Source organism: Camelina sativa, chromosome 17 (assembly GCF_030686135.1).
Source record: "Camelina sativa cultivar CO46 ecotype springtype chromosome 17, ASM3068613v1".
Classification (NCBI taxonomy): domain Eukaryota; kingdom Viridiplantae; phylum Streptophyta; class Magnoliopsida; order Brassicales; family Brassicaceae; genus Camelina; species Camelina sativa.
Window position 1 is genome coordinate 18,422,673 of NC_141896.1, and position 19,264 is coordinate 18,441,936.

Below are 19,264 nucleotides of genomic sequence, written 5' to 3' on the forward strand. Positions count from 1 at the left end.
GGGTTTAGTCAGAAGAAAGGTATTGACTATGATGAGGTTTTTGCACCAGTCGTTAAACATGTTTCAATAAGGATCTTAATGTCAAAGGTGGTAAATGAAGACATGGAATTGGAGCAAATGGATGTGAAAACAGCATTTTTACATGGAGAACTTGATGAGGTTATCTATATGGAGCAATCAGAAGGATATGTGGTGGATCCGAATAGAGATCAAGTTTGTTTGTTGAAGAAGTCACTCTATGGCTTGAAACAAGCTCCGAGACAGTGGAACAGGAAGTTCAATGGCTTTATGATTGAAAACGGATTCAAGAGGAGCGAGCATGATTCATGCGTTTATGTCAAGGAAGTGAAACAGGGTGAGTATGTCTATTTACTTTTGTACGTAGATGACATGTTGTTGGCAGCTAAGAGCAAGATGGAAATCCAGAAGCTTAAGGATGTTCTGAGCTCAACTTTTGAGATGAAAGAGATGGGAGCTGCCAGCAGGATTCTCGGTATTGATATCTCGAGAGACAGAGAAGCAGGTACGCTTACTTTGACTCAGTCTGGGTATTTAGAGAAGGTGTTGCAAAGATTCAGGATGGCAGATTGTAGGAGTGTAGATACGCCAATTGGTGCTCATTTCAGTCTGTCAGTTGTTGAAGATGATAGTCAGTGTATTGACACTGAGACTACTCCGTACTTGAGTGCAGTAGGTAGCATGATGTATGCTATGATTGGAACAAGACCTGATATAGCTTATGCAGTTGGGTTGGTCAGTAGGTTCATGAGTAAACCAGGAAAAGATCATTGGGAAGCAGTCAAATGGGTACTTAGGTACTTGAGAGGATCTACTGACTTAAATCTAGTATACACGAAAGGAGAGAACTTTAATGTTCATGGTTTTTGTGATTCTGATCATGCTAAAGATCTTACAAGGAGAAGGTCTACCAGTGGTTATGTGTTCACAGTTGGTGGCAACACTGTGAGCTGGAGGTCAAGTTTGCAGAAGATAGTGGCTTTGTCAATCACTGAAGCAGAGTACATTGCTCTTACTGAAGCAGTCAAGGAAGCAATGTGGATTAGAGGGTTGCTGGAAGACATGGGTTTAAAGCCAGCAGCTGCTACTGTCTGGTGTGATTCACAGTCTGCGATATGTTTGTCCAAGAACAATGCTTTCCATGAGAGGACGAAGCATATAGACGTGAAGTATCATTTTATCAGGGATGTAATCGAAGCTGGAGAAGTAGGAGTTGTGAAGATTGATACAGCTTCGAATCCTGCGGATATGCTTACCAAAGGCATACCAGTTCAGAAGTTTAAAGAGGCTTTAGAGTTTCTAAAGCTGATCGAGTAATCATTTGAAGATTATGAAGCCGGAGGTTAAATTTAAGTTGTGCAGTTCACTAGAGGGTGTATAAAAGTTGAATCAAGGTGGAGTGTTAAGAGGTATGGTTTCTGATTCAATTTCAGTAGCTGGTTTAGTTGCTGGTTAGTGGAAATCAATATCTGGTTTTGGTGGAAGTTATTGAACCGGGGTTTTGGAAGAGGAAGGCTAATACTCTTTTCGCGAGAGAGGCTTGGTCACATAAACGCTGCGTTTGGTTTAATCGTTGCAGACCATTATCTCTTCACCATCGTCATTTTCATTCTTCTTATCTCTTGTAACAGAAAGTTGTTGAGAGTTAGAGACTCCATTGTTGTTGAGCTCTGCTCTGATTCTGTTTTTGTACACTCCTTGATATAGTGGATTGCCGAATTGATTCGGCCCCAGACGTAGGTCAGATCACATCGATCTGATTGAACTGGGTAAACAATTTTGTGTGTGTTCGTTGTTCTTTCTGTTACGTTTTGTTTCTTCTCTTTGATTCAAATCGTTTACGATACATCGTGATAGAGTTTGTGAGGTTGCGAGTTCATTGGTTCAGGTCTTTGAGTGAGAGTTTTCTTAACCGAAATGAATAGCACTAATACTCCTTCATCGTCCTCTTTCAGAGAAAAGATACACGACTTGTGTTGTTTTATATAAACTCCTAAAACTTATAGAAAACTAATTTGAGTATATAATTAATAAAACTTATAGAAAACTTATAGGCTCGTTTCGTAAAAAAATCCTAAACGAGATTCATATTTTAGTTATTTAATTAATATTGTTATCCCCTTTATAATAAAAGGGAAGTACACAAATTGTTTTGGTAGACTTTATAATTTTAATAAATGGTTATAAATAATTATAAATAGGTTATACATAGGTTATATATGAATCCATATATTAATTGGTTACAAGTTGATAGTTCATGTATTAATGGTAACAAATAAAGCCTTAATTGTAACCGAAAATCTTAAACGGGATATTCCAAATTGATAATTCATGGATATTTCAAACTTTATTTTCCGAATAACATATTGTTTCCAAAGATCTACAATCACAATATTATCAATTTATTTTCCTGAGATTTTATTGATAAACTACAACGTTAACCAAGTTATTAAAGGGGATAAAATATACTCTCAATCATAAAAAGAAAGTAAACAACTTTTTTTTGTATAATAAAATGGAAATATAATTTTTATAAGTTAAATAGATAATATATTAAATATAGGTTGGTTACAAAAAAAAAAGTTATAGATTGAATTACGGGTCAATTAGTCTATTAGTACATTTTATGAATATAACATCTACTTTTCTATAAATATATGAGCAAAACATACATAGTTAAGTACTAAACAACTAAAATTAAACTTTTAAATTATTAGATAAAATAACTAACTGATTCTTTTATAAATAACAAGATTTATTTTAATTTGGTTTGAGTTTAAAGTGTGACCAAAATAAAATATTTTAATTTGAGACCGACAACCCAGTCCGACCTACCGGTTCACGGGTTTTTAGCGGGTTTTATTTGTTAGGTTTTTAGAGGTTACCCGGACCGGAATACCTATCGGATTGTGGTTGGATCGAACCGACCGGCCGGTCCGGTCCTGGTTAAAAAACATTGATATAAATCATTCAGATCTCCATTCACTAAAATACATCTCTCATATTCATACAAAAGGATAATAATAATAATAATAACAATCGTTTCTCAGTTTACAATGTTAAACTGTCTTATAAATTATATTTTATTTTGAAATTATAATACAGGGAAAAGGAATTTCAACCCGTGCTCTAGCACGGATCCAAATCTAGTTATATATATAGTGGAATAATATATATATAATCATGAAATATAAACAAATGTTTGGAAGAAAATGACTTAATCAAATCAACTTAATCGTTAACGACAAGTTTTTATTTTAATTTTGATCATTGAAAGACTAACTAACCAAAATAAAGGAAGCAATAGAAAAAGCCTAAAGCAAAGGAATGGATGCAACATGCCTAAAATGTATGACATAACGTATTTGAATGAAATTTGTTCACGAGAAAAAAAAAAAGATCATCGAACACATCTCTCTCACGCTTCTTCTCTCTTTTCACATCTGTTTCCTCGTCACCACTAAGACATAAACATTAACCTAATCCGAATATCCCATGTTATTCTAATTTTTCGTAATTGAATTAAGTTGTTGCATGTTATTTTATGCTGTAATTTTCATCATATATGGTTAATTAGTCAATTGGTCTACTTATAATATATGTATATCGACGTAACGACCCTATCATATGCATTTGGATCTGCATCACCAAGATGATGACTTTATCATATCCAAGAGATTTAACAATCTTAACAATCCCTCTCTCTCTCTCTCTCTCTTAATATTCTTGATTGCCATAAGTCAAACTTGTGATTATTTTATATGGAGTCCAATTATCGCACATAAATGAGGTTAATATTTTATATATATATAGGCATTTAAACTAACATATGTCTGTGGAATTTGAATAATGGTTGTGTAAGTATTTCACAGCAATGCGAAAATACAGGTTAAAAACAACATGCAAATGAATTAAGGGATATGAAAAAATACTTCTTAATGAAAACTTCATAGCCACATATAAAGAATAGTCTGTTAACTGAAGCAATCATACTTCTTTTTAATATATCTTTTTTCTTGAAAAAATTGCATGTGAGTTTTTTATAAAGGCTTCAAGGAGTTCCTAAATAAAATCTAAGAGCCAATAATATTATTTAGATGAGTATAGTGAAGACCAAGTGCGTATATCTTTTTGCAGACATATGCAAATCTTGTGAATATGATTGGATTGATATTATTCAACGGATCATAAAGAAAGAGCTTGATTGGAGGATTAAACAACATATAAACAAAAACAAAAACAAAAATAAAAATAACACATATAAAAATATAATAGGGGGAAAGCCTGCACAGGTAATATTGACCAACAATAGCTTCATTCTAACTAGACAAGGCCATGTGTGTTGTAGGACCTCTCAAAAATATTTTTCTAATAATTATTTCATCATTTCCCAATTTATTATATAACCATTTCTTCATCCTTCTCCTCATACACACAAAACCAACACCTTCAAGAACAGAGAAGAAGTGATTCTCTCCGCAACAAAATAAAAAATAAAATAAAACAAAACTCTCTCTGTCTCTCTCTTTTTTTCTTTTTTCTTGTTTGAACTCATCATTGCGCAACACAAACATAACCTTGTTTGTGTCTGCTTTCAGACACAATGATACCAAGTTACGACCCAAATGATACAGAAGCTGGTCTCAAGCTTCTCGAGGATCTAACAACAAATGCAGAGGCAATTCAACAACAAGTTCTCCACCAAATACTCTCTCAAAACTCTGGAACACAATATCTCCGAGCGTTTCTCGACGGAGAATCCGACAAGAATCTACAAAGCTTCAAAAACAAAGTCCCTGTGGTGAATTACGACGACATAAAGCCTTTTATTCAACGAATCGCCGATGGAGAATCCTCCGATATCGTCTCAGCTCAGCCCATCACAGAACTCCTCACTAGGTATTATACAGAATATAGTATTCTCAAATTTCAACCAAAGATTTACAAAAACATTTTTTGTTACGTTTACTAATATTTTGAGTAAATATTTGGATACATAGCTCGGGGACTTCTGCAGGAAAACCGAAGTTGATGCCTTCTACAGCTGAAGAATTGGAGAGGAAGACATTTTTCTACAGCATGCTTGTGCCTATCATGAACAAGTAATATAATACTGTAGTTTCTACAATAACAAATATCTTCATGTATTACAATATACTTTTTTTTGGCTAAGTAAAAATAATATTTAGTCTCGTTTAATTTTGTTTAGTGCATTAAATCTCCAATTATATAGATTTTTATAAACATAAATACACAAAAAAATATTATTTTATAGATTACAATTCTTTTGTTTTTATTTAATTAAACAGCATAGCAAATAAAACGACTTTTTCTTTGCAGATTGAATATTTATATATAGGATCGTAGTTACACTTATCATAAAGCAAAAAATAAATAAATTATGTATAATGAAATTCGTCTTTTTTAGTCGAAGTAATGAAACAGTGAAGATAAACTTTTTTGTTAATGGATTGTGTTACGTAAATAAAATTGCAGATATGTGAATGGGCTAGATGAAGGAAAAGGGATGTATCTTCTATTCATAAAACCTGAGATCAAGACTCTTTCAGGTCTTATGGCGCGTCCTGTTTTGACCAGCTATTACAAAAGTCAACATTTTAGGAACAGACCATTCAACAAGTATAACGTCTACACTAGCCCTGACCAGACCATTCTTTGTCAAGACAGCAAACAGAGCATGTACTGTCAGCTTCTCTGCGGTCTAGTCCAGCGATCTCATGTCCTAAGAGTCGGAGCTGTCTTTGCCTCTGCCTTTCTTCGAGCGGTCAAGTTCTTGGAGGATCATTACAAAGAGCTTTGCGCAGACATTAGAACCGGCACTGTCACTAGCTGGATCACTGACTCCTGCAGAGACTCGGTCTTGTCGATCCTTAATGGCCCAAATCAAGAACTGGCTGATGAAATTGAGAGTGAGTGTGCTGAGAAGTCGTGGGAAGGGATCTTGAGGAAGCTATGGCCTAAGGCTAAGTATGTTGAAGTCATCGTGACGGGTTCGATGGCTCAATACATTCCGACACTAGAGTTTTATAGCGGAGGTTTACCGTTGGTTTCAACCATGTACGCTTCCTCTGAGTGTTACTTTGGTATCAACCTTAATCCTTTGTGTGATCCTGCCGATGTTTCCTATACGCTTCTTCCTAACATGGCTTACTTCGAGTTCTTGCCCGTTGACGACAAATCCCACGAAGAGATTAACTTTGCATCGCATTCTAACACTGATGACGAGGATGCTCTCAAGGAAGATCTTATTGTCGATCTTGTTAATGTTGAAGTCGGTCGATACTACGAAATTGTCATTACTACATTCACAGGTCAGTGCGTCTCTACGCGAACATAATCTAGTATATAATTAATTATAGGTCTTCCTAAAAAGGAAAGTAACTTGTAACCCAAGTAACATATCGTTTTGTTTTTTTTTTGTTTATAGGTTTATACAGATACAGAGTTGGTGATATTCTAAAAGTGACCGGCTTCCACAACAAAGCGCCTCAATTCCGTTTCGTGCAGCGAAGAAACGTTGTACTAAGCATCGACACTGACAAAACTAGCGAGGAAGATCTACTAAACGCGGTGACACAAGCTAAACTCAACCATCTACAACAGCCTTCAAGCCTCTTACTCATGGAGTACACGAGCTATGCGGACACGTCATCAATCCCGGGGCATTACGTGCTCTTCTGGGAGCTAAAGCCACGTTACAGCAACGACCCACCAAAGCTAGACGACAAGACAATGGAGGATTGTTGCTCTGAGGTTGAGGATTGTTTGGATTACGTGTACAGAAGATGCAGGAACAGAGATAAATCGATTGGGCCACTGGAGATTAGAGTTGTGAGTTTGGGTACGTTTGATTCGTTAATGGATTTTTGTGTCTCACAAGGATCATCTTTGAATCAGTATAAGACTCCAAGATGTGTTAAAACTGGAGGAGCTCTTGAGATTCTTGATTCCAGGGTTATTGGGAGGTTCTTCAGTAAGAGAGTTCCTAGATGGGAACCACTTGGTTTAGATTCTTAGAATTTTTCTTCTTTAATATCACATCATTAAAGTCTTGATTTTTAAGTGTAAGATCCTCATTTGTTAAGTTGCTAATCGGTGTTTTTTTTTTTTTCAATTATTAAGTGTTTTTGCTCTTTGCTCTCTTTTGTAACAAACTTTCAGCAAAGTCCTCTCATTTTGTGAATGTATACTTTTCTTTCTTTGATATATTTGATGCCTTGATGGTGTTTTTCGAAAAAGAAAAAAATAAATCCATCATAATTTGTTAGAAAATATATGCTTGTTAGTACAAATTTGTACCAACCCCTTTACTGCTTTACATAAACTCATATTTATACAACTGAAAAAGTATTTTAGAAGATAAACTTTCGAAACTCCATTTTGTATATATATCTACTTTAGTACAAGATGAAGATAATTGAAATAATTGGATAGAGAGGTGAAGAGTGACGTATGGATGCACATGAAGATGGTGATGGTTTAATATGCCAGCCAACACACAGCAACATCATTGAGATCCACATTTCGTTCTCACATCATAAATTGTTTGTTTTATTTTTTTCTGCATATTCTCAACTATCTCTCGTCAACGCTTCCATATTTTTCTTGTTCTTCCAAAATCTTCAAAATACTTTACATAAAGCATCGTTGGGATTACAAACAAGTCTTGAAGTTCTGTTATGAATAAGTTTTATGTATGCGAAATCATTGTTTTACATATGGAAACCGTAGAGATTTTCGATGCAAATTTTTTCCCAAGTGTTGTTGACATTTAAACAAGTCTAGGATTTGTTTTCAGCTCAAAGTGTAGGTTAAAACATTATTAGTTAACCATGTGCCTCAATAGTATTGTAATGTAAACTGTAGAGTAGAAAAATTCAAGAATATTCTAACAACAATAAACGATGTATGGTCTCATGGAATCATTATATACATATATACTAGAAAACATAAATTCTTTATATCAACTATTCGCATCACAATCTATTTTTTTTATTCTAATTATGATTGTAATGAAATAATTAAATATTCAAACTATATGACTATGTGGTAGGACTACTAATGTAGTAAATATATTATAATTTAATGTTGCTTGATTTTGGCTGTCGATAAAAGATTTGTAAAATTAAGAGTGGAATCTACGAGAATTCTAAAATTCGATTGGATGGATATATATTCTAATATTGTCGTATAAAAGCATGAATTTATTTTATTCAAAACATTAAATTTTATACTGTTTTTGTTTGAAACAACTTTTTTTATCCACCACATTCGTAGTTTCCGATACCCAAAACTTTGAAACAAATCGGGATAAATATCTATTATGTATACCCAAAATGTCGAAACATGAGATGGATATCAAATCAAAACCAGTAATATGACTAATATGCTCATCCACTCCTCATTCGATGATATGGCTAGTATGCCCAATTGCCCACCCACTCCTGGCTTGAAGATTTCATCGTTAGAAATCATTTTAAAGCATGGTAAAATAAATTTGAAAGCATGGTTAATGTGGGGTTTGAGTACGTAACCGACAAGAGTTGGATTTGATGGATGTGTTGTTTATTTGAGTAAATGGGGTAAAAGAGACAGATCTGTGACCCCAAATATTAAAGCAAAAGAAAAAAAGGGAACATACTTTACTGTTCACTTAAGAGAAAACGATGAGTCTCTCAACTGTCCTGTCATGTTACTTTCCGTATCGCTCTCCAGAACAAAAACGCTGTCGTTTTCGTCACGCTACCAACACAAAACCATTGCAACCCCATCTAATACTGTCTGTTTCTTAAATACAAATAAAGATGTAAACTATTCATTGCATGTAAGTCTGGAAATATATGCACGTATTGTCAACTTAACGACAGATTCAAATAATGCATTCTTCATTGAAAAGAAACTATCCACTATAGTTTTGATTAGACTTTATGAAAATTAAGGGTGTGCATCTACGGTAGTTCGCGAGATACCAAAACTTATTACCTTTGTAGTCCTCCAATACGAATGCCCTCAAGAGCCAAGAGGGTGTGCATCTACGGTAAAAAAAAATTATATGGAAACTTGTTTTTAACTACACATCATGATAAAAGTCACACACCACAACCCCATCTAATCCTGTCTGTTTCATAAATAGTATAAATTAACAAACTGTTCATTTTATGAAATACACGTATTGTCAGTGTAATGACACATATCCAAATAATGCATTCATAGATCAGAATCTATCCACAACAGTTTTGATTAGACCCAAAGAAACTACTAGTTTTGAGATGATGCTTACCCACACTTGGACGTTAGGCATCTACTGTTATACAGTGCTCTTTTCGGAAAAATAGTTCATTAACGTTTACGTTCCACATTCATAAGTCGTAACCTATACGTTTTTTTTTGGAAACAAAAATCGATAGAAAGCTAATCTTTAGTAGACAATTGGGTATAAGTCACACCATAAGCCAAGGTTTAATATATATATATATATATATATATATATAATTAACTCATTAAAGAGCGACCATAGAATTTTACAATTTTAGTCCGAGAAGATGCTGAATATGACGTTGTTATACACACATGCAAAAGCAAAAGAAAGTACCATGTTAAGGGTAAATGCTTGATAATTAACAATCGTTGAGACGCTTTCCAAAAAGTTAGTAACTATTTCACTGCACTTCACTTCACATAAACAATATATGCTTGGACGGTTGTTTTTTTTATTACGTGTTTGAGACTTTGAGTATAACAACGTCATATTCAGCATAGGGACTCTTCTACACAGGGAATAACACATTTATAATGCGCTAAACTTTGATTAATAATTTGCATGTTGATTTTTTCTATAAACCAAACTCTAATGGTCCGAATTTTGTTTTGCTCATTGATGATTGAGATCACATCCACAAAGATTCAAAATACTATAACTTAGATGTGCGAAACAAACTAAGACGGAACAAGGCATATATATCATCTTACTCACTACGAATTGTATATTGTAGGATTAGGGCATACTCCGCACAATATATCATTTATTATATAGGCTACATACAATGTACATATATATATATGAACGTATCTAGGATATATACAACAAAGATTTACATCATCATTTCTACTGGCAAGATGATGTTTCAAGATCAGTTCAGAATTTGGTCTACTACAATGAATTAGTTATCAAAACAAAATTGATATGTCTTAAAACACACAAAAAAAAAAAAAAAAAATGTGAGCACGCGCGTGTGCGCCGTGTGTGTGTCAATGTAAAGGGTGAGGTTAGAAGAAGGCCACGAGTGCAAAGAGGGAACAAAGAGGAAATAAGGAATTCAAACGTTCGGGGAGAGAAAGAAGAGACAAAAGGATAGAGAGAGACCCACAAAAGAAGACACACGGATTGAGATGCAGCATTAGACACGACTCCTTCTTTTTCGTCCGCACGCAAATTGGAGTTCGTCCTCATATTGGTGGTAGGGACTCTTCTTTTAACACTTGCTCTTTCTCCCCCCTCAGTTTTGGTCGGATTCGCTTCATCGACCTATCTCTCTCTCTCTCTTATCCAGCTTTTCTTGTCTCATATCTCCAACTCTAAAGAAACAAACCTGATTTTGTAGAGATTATATGGAAAGATTATGTAGCTAACATACAACTAACTTCAGCTATATGTTCATTTGGTTTGGGAAGTAAAGAGACACAAAAACCCTTGGCAATTATCGAATGATCATATATTTGTCACATTTTGGTCAAACATAGCCATGTAATAGTATACATTGGTCCAACTTATGCATACTTTGGATAATTTTGTAGTTATGTTAATAAATGACAAAACTCCCAGAAGATTGAGACAGAAAGCAACAAGACTGAAGGGAGAGAGAGTGGCCATAATATTAGAGAGTCTCTCAAGAGTGGACCATATTAGTCCTACTCTGTACACCGCATTTAACACCCCACTCGTGTGTCCTGTCTTTCAATTGCTTGTCCCGATTCACATTCAACGACAAAAACCCTTATTTATTCCTAATTTCACGCTCTTTGTTTGCAAACTTAACAACTCTTTTCTCAGCATTTTCCTATCTCCAATTCGGAAACCCACAAATTTCGCAATCATTGTCCAGCCGAAAAACACGCAAAATTCATTGATTTTGCCACACATCAAATCCATGAATTGAGACCTATCTTAATTGGGATTAGTCGTAAACATGGTCTTCTTCCTCCACGTATGGCTGGCTAATAACAATTCCCCGACGAACGAATAACCCAGTAGCCATTAGGTTTCTACTGAGAAGTGACTTCATGCACCGTTGAGTTCATAGCTGGAGTAACAAGATTTCTACCCTAGTAGATCTTATGGATCATAACTTTACCCATCTCAATACAATGCAGCAGTAACACGCTCATACATATAAAATGCAATTCATAACTAGGGATTTTGGGTTGAAAGCCTGTGGACAACTTGGCCCAAGCTGGACCATAATTCATTTTGTCACAATAAGGTTTGGACTTTGGAGTCTTTGGAGCCCGTTTCTTTGCAGTTTCAAATACGTGGCAAGTGACCAAATCCTAAAAATCAAGCCTAAATCACAATACAAACGGGCAAAATATAGAAAAGAAAACGAACCAAAGGATGATCAGACCTTAAACCTGAAATTTAGGCCAAATAAGGGTCCGACTGATCCAGGTTAATCCATTAGAACAGCCAGAAAATGGGATGCACCAACTCTAAATTAAGGAATGGTAAATTATGGCTTCGTCGTGCACATGAAGATTTTTGATAGCATTTTCTTGATGTCCCTTTTGGTCACAATTAGTATGTTTAGTTCGGTCAAAGAGGGTCGAAGTTCTCTTCTATTATATTGATGTCGAAACACAAAAGACGGGCTACAACGCGACTCAAACGGGTTACAAAGGTAGACGAGGATAGTAGACGAGCTGATATCTCGTCGATTCTCCGACCTATGAGTTTAGAACCGTTGACTTTTGCTTGGACGAGCTAAGCTTTTGTACTTGCTGCACGAATTCTCCTGCTTTTCTCCGATCCCCTCTTCTAAAGGCCGTACGCCCGTATTTATAGGGAATCGTGTCGGTTCGTCTAGGAAAAATACCATAATACCCTTCTCTCTCGAAAGGGATATTTATGGGCTTTTTCCTGGGCCGGGCCCTTTTGTTGGGGTTGGATCTACCCCTAACAATAGTCCCCCCCCCCCCCCGCCTCTAGTTCGTAGTCTTTAGGCGAAGGACTGCGCGTGGGATGATACAGAATAGCGCGTGAAGGTGCAGTTTCCAACGTTGAGGGTCGAATCGTCGCGTTCGGTGCTTGAAGCGCGTGAAATCCGGAAGTTGGATCGTCATTGAGCGCGTGCTGCAATGATGATCGTTTCTGGATTCTTCTTTCCCCCCCTATAAATATCGCTTCCTCTCTAATCTTGTTATCTTCTTCTCGTGTTTTTGGTGCTCCCGTCGTTCATGTATTTTTCCTTTCTTCTATCTCGTCGTTATATTGCTTTTAGTGTGTCGTCGCTTTTTTTATTATGAATTCTCCTCGATCCGCGTCATCCAGTCCCTCTGCCGGAAGTCACCTTCGACGAGCGACGACTTCTGAATCTAGCGGCGCTACCAGATCTGTTCGCCGTCGAACTCGTTTTCTAAGACCCTCTGACTCGTCTTCGACGGATTCGGATGCGGCTCGATTCGAAGAAATAAAGCGTCGTCTTGCTCCCGGATCTGCAGTCCCTAGCTCCTCAGGACTTACTTTCAAGACTCCCTCCTTGATAGACGAGCCTTTGAACGATGGCCCGTCTTCTCCTAATTTGGACGATGTCCCTTTGCCAACCGTGAATCTCTTCAATCATATGCCGGCGACGTCGATAAAAATTGATGCGGCAGTTGACGCAGTTCGTATCGGGAAATTAAAAGTTGACGTGACAGTTGTTGCGGATTGTCCCAGGAAACTGAACACGAAGCCGAAGATTTTGATTCCGAACGCCTTTCAACGTCCCTGGGATGCACCTTTCGGTTTTATTTGTCTTTCAGAGAAATGCTTCACCGAGTGCGGACTCACCTTTCCTCTTCCGTCTTTTTTGATGACGTATTTTGCTCGTCGAAAGGCGGCTATTTCCCAATTTGCCCCGGCGACCTTTCGAAATGCTGTCGGTCTTTCGATCATGGCCGAGGCTGCAAGGGTCAAGCTTACTTGTGATCACTTTGAAGAGTTGACGTGTCTGAATCCGTCGAGTCGGGAGAAGACTCCCGGGCTTTATTACGTAGCCTCGGGAAAGAAGACGACGCTCGTCGAGGGTGCCAAGGGTAAAACGTATAACTGGAAAGGCTCGTATTTCTTTTTGGAAGTTGCCGCGGGGGTTATGGAGGATCCGTCGATCCCTTGGTTTTCTGGGTGGAACCTTTCACCCGGTAGCCGACCCTTCTTGATTAGTTATCTTCACTTGCTTCCTTTGTTTTTTTTCTTAACCTCCCCCTTTTTTTAAAAAAAATTTTCAGTTGTTATTCCGAAGTGTTTGCTTCCATACCCTTCTTCTTTCCGAGCCGAAATAGACGCGATTAAGCTCCGTTGCCCCTTCGTTTGGCCGAGAACCGAGGGTAGAAAGGATCGTCCACGGAAGTCAGCATCCAGCCGAAGACCAAGAGGTACTATTTTTTTTTTTTTTTTGGTAGTACATATATACGTTGCGAGCTTTGTTTTGATATTGTCCCCATCTTATTATTTTTTTTTTTTTTTTAGCTGAGACTATGGGGAAACTGAACTTGAACGTCCCTAATGCATCCGCTCGCTATCGCCAAGCTCCAGAGCCGTCGTCTCGGTCGGCTCCCCGTCAGGATGTTCGTCGAGGTTCCGATCCCCCAGCTGCAGGATCGTCCAAAAAGGTCCCCCCTTCCCCTCGTCGAGCTGTGGATGATCCTTCACGGATGCATCAAAGGTCTCCCCCGCCTAACCGCCACAGCGGCCCTGAAGAGACGCTTCCAAGGAGGAAGGTGGACGGGACTCCTGGTCGCATTGCCGACCCTCCACAAAGGTCACAGAAAAGGAAAGATGGCCCTGAACAAGAGCCGTCTGTCCCACTGAAGAAGTCGAAGTCGGTCGACTTCAGCTGGGACTTTGCTCATTCATCTGGAGCTCGTCCCTTTCCATCTGACTCGCAGTCTTGTGCCGAGTTGTTTCGGAAGATCCATTATGGCGAAGGTCGTCTCTCTTCTGTTGAAAGGATGAAAGAGGCCGACGCTGTCACCGAAGTTGCTCAAGCATCTTTTGAGGTTCGTCGGTTAAATCAATTCGCTTCGCAGATCTTCCTTGAATGTATTTTAATCCTTTTCTTCTTTCTTCTTTTTTTTTTTTAAACAGTTTATTGCGCGTATTAACCGCATGGCCACCCGCTATGAACGTCGTGTTCGAGACCTGGAACGTTCAGGGGCGTCGAATGAGAGGATTGAGCGCCTCGAGGCTCAATTAGGGGAGGCAGTTCGGTCCAACCAGAGGCTTAGCGACCTTGTGGCCAAGCTCGAACATCACTGGAGTGGGCTTATCAAAGAACGGGATTCTCTCTCGACGAAGCTTAAGGAGTCCGAAGCTTCCTGCAATGGTCTAAAGCTCACCCTTAGCTCGGAGACGAGAAGGCTCAGGGATCGGCGTGATGAATATGGGCACCATGAGCGAATCAATGCCTTTCACGAGGTGGCCGGTCGCGTGCAGAGGCAACTATCGAAGCACAAAAGCCACGCCGAAGCGGTTGAAGCGTCGCGGGAGAAATTCCTCGAATACAACCAAGCTGTTGGGAACGTTCAAATGCTTGAAACGCTCGCCGCCGAGGGTCGAATTTCCTTGCTTGATGAGGAGCTTAAGGGCCAGGTCGTGGCCGTGATGAATCAGCTGAAGGACGAGGTTGGAGAGTTTGATCTGCCAGACATCTCCGAGGCTGATTTTGACTTGTCTCAGATTTTCGCCGGGCCTCTCCCCCCAATTCCGACTTGGATCGCTTTCCCAATCAGCGGGAATACGGAGGGTCATACTGATGAGGGCGGGGATGAAAGGTCGGAGAGTGGGGAGATCGGGGGTGAAGAACTGGACGAGCAGGAGCAGGTTGACGATCGTCCTTCAGACGGAGTTGAGGCGCAAGTCACCGACCAACCTTCTCATGGAGTTGAGGAGCAGGTTCCGGACTGTTCTGCCGATGGGTTACCTCGTCCTTCCACTCCTGGGCGCGAGTCTCCGGTTGCTGGCCTAGTCTCGTGATCAGTGTTGTCGCCGTGTTGAGGGGTTGGCTCCCTCGTACTATCTTTCTTTTGCCGTGTTTTGGGGTCGGCTCCCTCGTACTTTATGCGCCGTGTATAGGGGTCGGCTCCCTTGAAAACTTTATTCGTCCTTTTGGGGGCATTAATTGAGGGTCTCATTTAATGCTTTAATTTTCGAAGTGTTGTTTATTGGATTTATTGGTCTCATTTAATGCTTTTTCCGTTTTGGGAACTTGCGCCTGTTAGGACTTGTGCTCCCCGTCCTATAAATAGCCTTTGTGTTTCCTTTCAATCCTGTCTTGGTGAGTTTGTTGTTTTTGTAGGAAGAAAAGAGTTGCTCTGATGCCGGTGACGACAAGATCGGCATGGTTGCGCAGGGCGCGGGAACAGCTCGGCGTTAGATCCGACGAGGTGATTCAATCAGAACTTAACTACTATAATGCTCGCATTCAGCGACTAAGGGCTTACGTCATTGCCACTCGTGTTCGTTCGAACGTTACTACGACTTCTGTCGTATTGACGGGGTTGTTGAATGTCTTGAACCGCTGATCGACGAAGGGTTTTTCTTTCCGAAGTGGCGATGGAATCGTTTGGTGGAAGAACGCACCCGGCACTAAGATTTATGTGCGGAAGTGGTAATTCCCGCACTCGAGCAGGGCGACCTTGATACCCTTGGTCGGAGGCCGTTTGAGGAACGAGAGGAGATCGAAGCCTGCCGTGATCGTATCGACGTGCTTCGCCGCTACGTGACGCAGTTGGAGAGCACAAACCACTATTTTAGCGAAAGTAGTCGCGTCGAAGGGATTTGTGCGTACCTCGAGGACATGGTTGGGCGAGGCATGGCTGTTCCGATGGATCTGCTGAAGGATGTGAAAGAGTCATGCCGCTATTGGCAGACAACAATTGGCGGGTTGGAATTTGACGAGCCTTCCAATGCCGATCTAGGAATTGAATGACTTGTTTTCCGTTGTTGTAGCTCTTTCCTCTCCTTTTATTTTTTGGTTTGTGCCGTAATGGGGTCGGCGCCCTCATCAGACTTGCATCCTCCCCTTTAAATCAAAGTTCGTACTCCTGAGAGTTCTACTTTTACTTGACTATAATATTTTTTAACCTCGCCCCTTTCTTTTTTTTTGTTTTTTTTTTAAAAAAAAAAGTGCGACTCGTGATGGTCGGCTTATCTCTTTTATGCGAGTTAGACTCGGCTTAATATAACCGGGGGCGACCGTTAATAGTCGGCTTATCCTTTAGTGCGAGTTACGACTCGGCTTAATATAACCAGGGGCGACCGTTAACAGTCGGCTTATCCTTTGGTGCGAGTTGCGACTCGGCTTAGAATAATACGTCGGAACGTCGGGCCATTACCGGGCCAGGGTAATGACTAAAATAATTCGCAAACGATGATTCATTCTTTTGAAAAAGAAATTTTATATTATTGGCGGCTGTGTCCCGTAGAATGGGACTGCCTACGTACCCTCCGATCAGGAGGGATCAAGCCGTTCGTAGTTCACATTTACATGTTTATTTAAACTATAGAAAGGACGAGCCGGATATAGCCGAGCTCGCTTGGTGATTTTCAGTAGTAGTAGCGCTTGAGATGCATCGAATTCCAAGATCTCGGCACTGGTTTGCCGCCCATTGTTAAGAGTTCGTATACGCCGGGATGGACGACCTTGGATACTAGATATGGACCCTCCCAATTGGCTCCCATTTTTCCGGCATCTGGTTCGGCAGTATTTTCGAAGACTTTACGGAGGACGAGATCCCCTTCGTCGAAATGCCGGTTGTGAACTTTCTTGTTGTAGTACTTAGCTGCGGCGAGCTGGTAGTTTTGGATTCGTAGGAGTGCTTTGTCTCGTTCCACTTCCAACTCGTCGAGTCTATCCATTTGCATCTGACTGTTAAGTGCGGTGTTTTGGACGAGCATTGTTCGTCGGAGGCTGGAACTGCCGACCTCAGCGGGTGCCATTGCTTCCATCCCGTAGGCTAAAGAGAATGGGGTTTGGTTAGTGGATGTCCTTGGGGTCGTTCGGTAGGACCAAAGTACTCCGTCAAGCTCATCGGCCCAGGCACCCTTCTTAGCGTCTAGTCTTTTCTTTAGGCCATCGAGTATAGTCTTGTTGGTAGCTTCGGCTTGGCCGTTTCCTTGCGGATACCTCGGCGTCGACTTGCTTAGTTTGATTCGCCATCGTGCACAAAAATTTTCGAATTGCAGGGAGATAAACTACGACCCGTTGTCGGTGACTATCTCGTACGGGAGACCGTGGCGACAGATTACATATTTCCAGACGAAGAGTTGGACGTCCCTCGCTTTGATATTTGCGTAAGACTCGGCCTCGATCCACTTGGTGAAATAATCGGTAAGGACGAGTATATATCGTTTTTGTCTAGAAGTTGGTAGCGGGCCAATGATGTCCATCGCCCAGCGCATGAAAGGGTAAGGAGCTACTCCGGTTCGTAGGAGTTCAGTCGGCTGATGAATAATGGGGGCGTGTCGCTGGCATTTTTCACACTTGGCGACGAACTTTTCGCAGTCAGATATCATCGTTGGCCAGTAATGGCCATGCTTCCTGATTCGCAGTGCCAAGGCTCGGCCACCTGAGTGATTTCCTCCGGCCCCTTCATGCATTTCCATCATGACGCGCTCGGTGTCGTCGCCGTGTATGCAGAGCAAAAGGGCTCCTGCCGCCGTCCATCGTAACAAATGATCTTTCATTAAGGTGTAGTGGGCGGCCTTGGCTTTTAATCGTCGTTTAGCCCATTTGTCTGTTGGCACGTCGCCATCGGCTAAGTATGCTCGGATTTCGACTCGCCAATCTGTCGCGTCGCTGTCTGAGGCAGGTTCGCATCCTCGGCGTGACCTCTTCGTTCGATAAGTCGTCCTAATTTCATTGGGCTGGTGGAGTGCGAGGCAAGTCTCGGGATATGTTTCGCTTATGCTCGGCGTATCTATGCTATCCACCGGGATGATTCGCCGAAGGTCGGGATCCGATGTTGAAGCGAGTGCTGCCAAAGCGTCGGCCGGGGCATTGTCTCCTCTGGGAATTTTGATGAGCTCAAATTTGTCGAAGCGTTTTGACAAAATCCTAACGACATCGAGGTAGGCGGCCATAGGTTCACTTTTGGTATCATACTCTCCACTGAACTGGTTGGCGAGTAACTGAGAGTCGCAGAAAGCTCTTATCCGCTTGATCTGCATTCCGTTGGCGAGCTTTAGACCGGCGATGAGTGCTTCGTACTCGGCGACGTTATTGGTTGCTTGGAATCGGAGACAAAAGGATTGCTCCAAAATTTCTCCAGTCGGCGAAGTTAGTCGAATTCCTATCCCTGACCCAAGATGAGAGGATGCCCCGTCCACATGTAGGGTCCACCGGTCATCTGACGGGTCAGTGGGTGTTGGTTCGGCTTCCCCAAACGGTAGTTCAATCAGAAAGTCAGCGAGTACTTGGGACTTTGCAGCTGGACGAGTTCGATACTCGATGTCGTACTCGCTAAGTTCAATTGCCCATTTGGTTAGTCGGCCCGATTGATTCGGGCTGTGCAGTATGGATCGTAAAGGTTGGTTGGACAGGACAGCGACAGTGTGCGACTGGAAATACGGTCGGAGCTTTCTTGCGGACGTGACGACTGCCAACGCGACCTTCTCGACTGTCGGGTAACGAGTTTCCGCGTCGTCGAGTGATTTGCTTATATAAAAGATGGGTCGTTGCTCTCCTCGATCGTCTTTAACGAGTACACCGCTGACGGCCGACTCTGAGACCGCGATATAAAGAAACAAGATTTCGCCGAGCTCCGGTTTTGCTAAGATCGGTGGGGTCGATAAGTAGTTCTTTAGCTCGTTGAACGCGCTGTGACAGGCCTCGGTCCACTCGAACTTGCCCTTTGTTTTGAGAAGCTGGTAAAATGGTAGACACTTGTCGGTTGATCTGGATATAAAACGGTTTAGAGCAGCGATCCGTCCAGTTAATCGTTGTACTTCTCTGGCGTTCTTTGGTTGTGG

General features: G+C 40.6%; 2 protein-coding genes across 2 annotated transcripts; one reads left to right on the forward strand and one right to left on the reverse strand.

Moving 5' to 3' along the window:
* The first annotated feature begins 4,308 nt into the window (after nucleotides 1-4,308).
* LOC104757151 (indole-3-acetic acid-amido synthetase GH3.17) lies at nucleotides 4,309-7,245 on the forward strand. Its single transcript, XM_087496131.1, has 4 exons — nucleotides 4,309-4,917; nucleotides 5,019-5,120; nucleotides 5,515-6,350; nucleotides 6,467-7,245. The coding sequence occupies exons 1-4, from the start codon at nucleotides 4,622-4,624 to the stop codon at nucleotides 7,054-7,056; spliced, it is 1,824 nt and encodes a 607-aa protein (XP_087352257.1). The 5' UTR covers nucleotides 4,309-4,621; the 3' UTR covers nucleotides 7,057-7,245.
* Nucleotides 7,246-16,840: 9,595 nt separating this feature from the next.
* LOC147923985 (uncharacterized) lies at nucleotides 16,841-17,242 on the reverse strand. The gene has a single exon (XM_087496582.1). It carries the CDS (start codon nucleotides 17,240-17,242, stop codon nucleotides 16,841-16,843), a length of 402 nt encoding a protein of 133 aa, XP_087352708.1.
* Between the last annotated feature and the right edge of the window lie 2,022 nt (nucleotides 17,243-19,264).

What these genes read in the sequence shown, in the direction of transcription:
- LOC104757151 (XM_087496131.1), top strand. Translation starts at nt 4,622, where the DNA reads ATGATACCAAGTTACGACCCAAATGATACAGAAGCTGGTCTCAAGCTT. An exon ending in ATCACAGAACTCCTCACTAG is followed by an intron (nt 4,918 to 5,018) that starts GTATTATACAGA and finishes TTGGATACATAG; the next exon opens with CTCGGGGACTTCTGCAGGAA. An exon ending in TGTCATTACTACATTCACAG is followed by an intron (nt 6,351 to 6,466) that starts GTCAGTGCGTCT and finishes TTTTGTTTATAG; the next exon opens with GTTTATACAGATACAGAGTT.
- LOC147923985 (XM_087496582.1), bottom strand. Translation starts at nt 17,242, where the DNA reads ATGGAAGCAATGGCACCCGCTGAGGTCGGCAGTTCCAGCCTCCGACGA.